The 4,923-nt window shown below is 37.9% G+C and overlaps 1 protein-coding gene across 1 annotated transcript in view; it reads left to right on the forward strand.

Moving 5' to 3' along the window:
• The first annotated feature begins 6 nt into the window (after positions 1 to 6).
• The window catches only part of ALG13 (ALG13 UDP-N-acetylglucosaminyltransferase subunit), a 62,015-nt gene continuing 57,098 nt past the window's right edge, over positions 7 to 4,923 (forward strand). Inside the window, exons 1-4 of the mRNA XM_077763050.1 lie at positions 7 to 137; positions 379 to 541; positions 1,723 to 1,861; positions 4,577 to 4,688. Of these exons, the coding sequence (XP_077619176.1) occupies positions 1,791 to 1,861; positions 4,577 to 4,688 (183 nt within the window). The 5' untranslated portion in view covers positions 7 to 137; positions 379 to 541; positions 1,723 to 1,790. The remainder of the gene's footprint in view (positions 138 to 378; positions 542 to 1,722; positions 1,862 to 4,576; positions 4,689 to 4,923) is intronic.

The raw sequence follows: 4,923 nt of genomic DNA on the forward strand, positions 1-4,923 counted from the left end.
TGGGCGGAGGGTTCGCGCAGCTTCAGCCGCGAGGCGGATCACAGCTGTTGAATCTTCGCCTTGCCGCTAGTTCTGGACGCCTTTCTCGGGGTTTCTGCCTGCTTTTCTCGTGGCGTGGCCGGTCCTCTCACGGCTCGGTGAGCTGGGTCGCTCAGATCTTCCCGCTAGGGCTTGTGAGGAACCTTCACAGGGTCCGGTAAGGGGCCGAAGCGTCATTTGTGTTAAGTGAAACCGGCCGCTGGTAGAATATTTTGCGGTCCGCGCGTCGCGGTCTGAACACCGACTTTTAGGGGTGGGTTTTTGGTTGTTGTTGTGTGTGTTTTTTTTAACGTTAGCCTGTTTAAAAATCCCGCTTCTCCCTACCTCCACCTTTTTCAGATAATCAAGAGCCTTGGCTACGACCGACTTGTTCTCCAGATAGGTAGAGGGAAGGTGGTACCTGAACAATTCCGTACTGAGTCCTTTGCTCTGGATGTTTACAGGTACAAGGATTCATTGAAAGAAGATCTTGAGAAAGCAGATCTTGTTATTAGTCACGCAGGTAAAGTGCCTTAGAATCCCGCGATTTGGGTTTTGGTAGTAACAGAAAGTTGAATTTTTGTGAGGTAAACTAAAATCACTAGAGTACCTCACCGTAGTCGTGGGTAGAATATTTCTTCGAATGTACCTATTAGGAACGTTATTGAAAAGAATTTATTAGGTCTGGGTGATAGACGGATAGGAAATGAATCACGTAACCCAACTTTACAATAAGAAACCCTAAACATGGGCCAAATGATTTACCCAGTGTCCCGTGTAAAGAGTGGTCAAACTTGACATCAGTATTTGGGGTTTAAATCTGCAGGAATGTTCACCCAGCTTATTGGTTGGATTGGTCCTGGAGAAATTGGCTTTGAAAGATTTTTTTCAAAAAATACTTTAAATGTGAGTGTGAAACGAATGTAGTCCATCTTCTTTAACCCACATATTGTGTAAATCATTGCCTGCTCTTCACAGAACCTGATCTAGTTAGACTTCCAGTACCTTCAGAAGAACGGCTTTTGGAGGGAGCAACTAAATACTATTCCCATTTTACAGAGGAAGAAGCAGAGACACAGAGATTAACTGTAACTTGTCTACTCAATAAGTAACTCTGCCATTAGTGTATTCTACCTGCTGCTACCCAAAAAGGTTTTGTCTATCTGTCTCGCTTCCAGTGAAAACCTCTAAATGAGTTTAGATTTCAGAATGGAATTGACCCAAATATTGTACATATGCAAATGCATGGAGATTCATTCTTGACAACATTGGGGATGGTGCTTCAGTGGCAGACTCCGAAGGATGGTCAAAAGTTTTTCTTTCTGGTGCTTGGCACTATTGAAGACTTGGCTTTTTCAACTTGTGTTTAAGTGCTGTACAGTTTCATGAATAGTGTGTTGAACCTGAATCTTAAGATTCAAGGCTCATGCCCAGGACATACTAATAGAGGGCAACTGGCAAAGCACTGAATCAGAGATCATGATATTGTTGGTAGTGATACAGGATGTATTTTTCAAGTCAAGTTTATGACATACTATAGAGCAACTGGTAACTACATTTTTGTCATTTTGAGTGTGTGATTGAAAGTCGTGGTTTGTAGTTCTGCCAGCCAAGTTTTTTCATCTTCAGCTCTTAACTATAATGCTTAGTGCAGAGCACCATAACTTTAAAAACAAAATTAACAATTTGGATTTATTTTTGTAGGTGCAGGAAGCTGTTTGGAGACTCTGGAAAAAAGAAAGCCACTTGTAGTGGTCATAAATGAAAAGTTGATGAACAATCATCAGCTGGAATTGGCAAAGCAGCTACACAAAGACGGGCATCTTTTCTACTGTACTTGCAGGTATACCAGACACTGATAATTTGACCTCTTGCCTTAAATCCTCCCCCATTGTTGTTACCCACCTACCTAACCTGTCTTTTCAGCCTCTTACCTTCTCCCACTTACCAAGCATGCTTTGATTTTTCTCACCTGTAAAACCCTTATTTGTCTTCCACTGTGAGTGTGGTTTGTGTTCTATTTCCGTATCTGTGCCTGTTTCATTGCATGTGAACATGTGAATGTGTGTGTGCTTGTATGTAAGTTTATCCGGGTGCACAAGTCTCTGAGAATATAATTCTTGAGTTCATTAGATTTTTTTCATTCAGGGAGTGCATTTTCATATTTTAAAGTTTTGCCTTCAGTAAATCCACTGGAATCCTTAAGTGAAATTTATTCATCCGTTAGTTCAGATACACCTAATATGTCACAGGCATTGTTTTTCAGTGCTGTGGATACAGTGGTAAATGGGAGATGAAGCCCCTGCCCTCATGGTACTTTGTTCTAGTACCTGGAGATAAACAGTAAACCGTTCATAAATAAGTGATCAAGATAATTTCACATGGTGAAATGTGTTATGAAGACAATAAGGCAGGATGATATGATAACTGGAGTGAAAATTATGGTCAGAGAAGGCATGGTTGGGTATCTGACATTTGAGCCAAGACCTGAGTAAGAAGAGATAGTCTTGTGAAGCTCTTGAAGAAGGAACAGCAGTGATTCCAAAGGCTCTACGTTAGGCATGAGCTTGGAGTTGTGTTTGAGGATCAGAGGGAAGGTTAAGTGTGGCAGGAGTATGGTGAGCAAGGGGGAAGGTAGTATGAGACTGGGTGGGGTTAGTTCGTGTAAGAGTTCTGATTTTATTCTATGTGTAGTGAGAAGCCATCAAAGTATTTTAAGCCAGAGGAATTACTATGGTAAGGAGTATTATTTTCTAGAAGTGTGTTAAAATTCAACAAGAACTGATCAACATCACATTAGAAGGATGAAGAAAATTGCTGGTTTGTTTTCTATTTATTCTTCTTGAGACCCTAGAAGCTTGCCAAAGGGTCAGGTCAGTAATACCCAATTATTTGACTTTAAAAGCTATTCTAATTTGATGTTTTCTGATGTTTTATGAAGTAAAGACTTCACAGAAGTATTACAAAATGTGTATTTTTTATGTTATAACTTGAAGTTTAAAGTGAAAAACCTTAGAAGAAACTGGCTAGAACATAAGCATTTCTTTTCACTTCATTGCGCCTGTCTCTTAGGCACTCAGAAAATACTTGTTCCTTAAGTAAATACTCACTGAGCACCTACTATGTTCCAGGCATTGTTCTTAGGTAGTTGGCATACATTGGTGTACAAAACAGGATTCCTGTTCTCGTTGAAAGGAGACAGATTCATTGATGTTTCAGGAATAGTTATTGGTGTCCCAATCCCTATATGATGGAGGAGAGGGAATATTAAAATGGCTGTGTAACCTAGAAGTCATTACTAAAATGGCTGCCGTTAGTGGGAGTTGGAAGAAGCTAGATAATAAAAAGTACATAGGTTTCAGATAATGGGCATGGCTGTCTTTGGGTAGTTGAGATTGTTAGGGGTTAACACCATTTTTTAGAGAAGAATAAACTCTTCCTAACTGGTCTATGCAAGTAAATTTTTCCCAACACTTTTGATGAGTATTTTTATTCTAGATGTTAAATCAGCTTTGATTTTTATGTCAGTACATTTAAAAGGAGAAAGCATTGATTTCAGAAACCTCCTTATTCAAGTTGAAAAGAAAGCTGTACAGGTCTCCAATTTAGTAATTTCTTATAGTTTTAGAAGTCTTTTTCCTTATATTTCCAGAAGTTACACACATGAATACTGTACAAATCAATAATTGGTTGTATTTTCATTTTAGAGGTTTTATTCCCCCAAATCTNCTTTTATGTCATGGTTTGGAATCTTATTTCCAACATGCTTGGTGATCGTACATTGTTTAGTTATATATGGATTTATAATGGTAAATTACTGGCAAAAAATTTATTTTGCAATCTTCATGCACGGTCTAGTAGTCTCCCCAGCTTCTTGTTCTTGTCTGGCAGCTGTTACTTTTGTTTTCATTTATTATGTTTTTATAAATTAATTTTGCTTCAGTTTATATCTGGCCAGTCCTGAGAATTGTTCAAAAGCTATGTGACCACATCTTTAATGAAATAACATTTTTGTGATATTTCAGTTGACACGAGAAGCCTATCTGTTGAATTGGTATTGACAGGTAGTGCATAGTGCTCCTGGTGTTGCTTTTATCTTTGCATGTACAGTTGACCCTTGAACAACACAGATTTGAATGACACGGGTCCACAGATTTTTGCAGTCAATACTGTAAATGCATTTTATCTTCTTTACAATTTTCATAACATTTTCTCTAGCTTATTTGTTAATAATAAAGTTTATAATATAATGTACAAAATGTGGGTTAATTGACTTACCAGTAACGCTTCTGCTCAACAGTAGGCTATTAGTAGTGAAGCTTTGGGGGAGTCCAAAGTTGTACATGGAATTTCAGTGGTGCAGGAGGTGGGTTGGATCTTACTCCACGTTGTTCAAGGGACAACTATATACCAATAAGAAAATTACATTAAAATTCACATATACAGTTTGAGAAGCATCACAGTATTCTTGGAAGTTAGAGTCAGTCGTCAAGTGGGCAGCAGATAAATTACGGAATTTTCTCCCTTGTTACCTAATATTTTTCTTCTTTTGTTTTAGCACGCTTCCTGGGCTGTTACAGTCAATGGACTTATCAACACTGAAATGTTTTCCTCCTGGCCAGCCAGAAAAATGTTCTGCATTTTTGGATAAAGTTGTTGGATTACAAAAATAAACACTAAACTCTGAACATTTTAAAAACACTCCCCAAATTCAAATTTTGGAATGTGGTTAAATCAAATTAAATACAAATTTTCAAAATAATATAAATTAATAAACTTATACATCTATAGAATGTATAGAAAATTTTATGGTGTGAATGTTAGCATTTGGGTCCAAATCCTCATTGCAATTTAGAAAATTCAGTAGATTTTTACTTAGTGTTTTAATTTTAGTAAAGTCTGTAG

Source organism: Crocuta crocuta, unplaced genomic scaffold, assembly GCF_008692635.1.
Source record: "Crocuta crocuta isolate KB4526 unplaced genomic scaffold, BGI_CrCroc_1.0 scaffold1112, whole genome shotgun sequence".
NCBI classification, from domain to species: domain Eukaryota; kingdom Metazoa; phylum Chordata; class Mammalia; order Carnivora; family Hyaenidae; genus Crocuta; species Crocuta crocuta.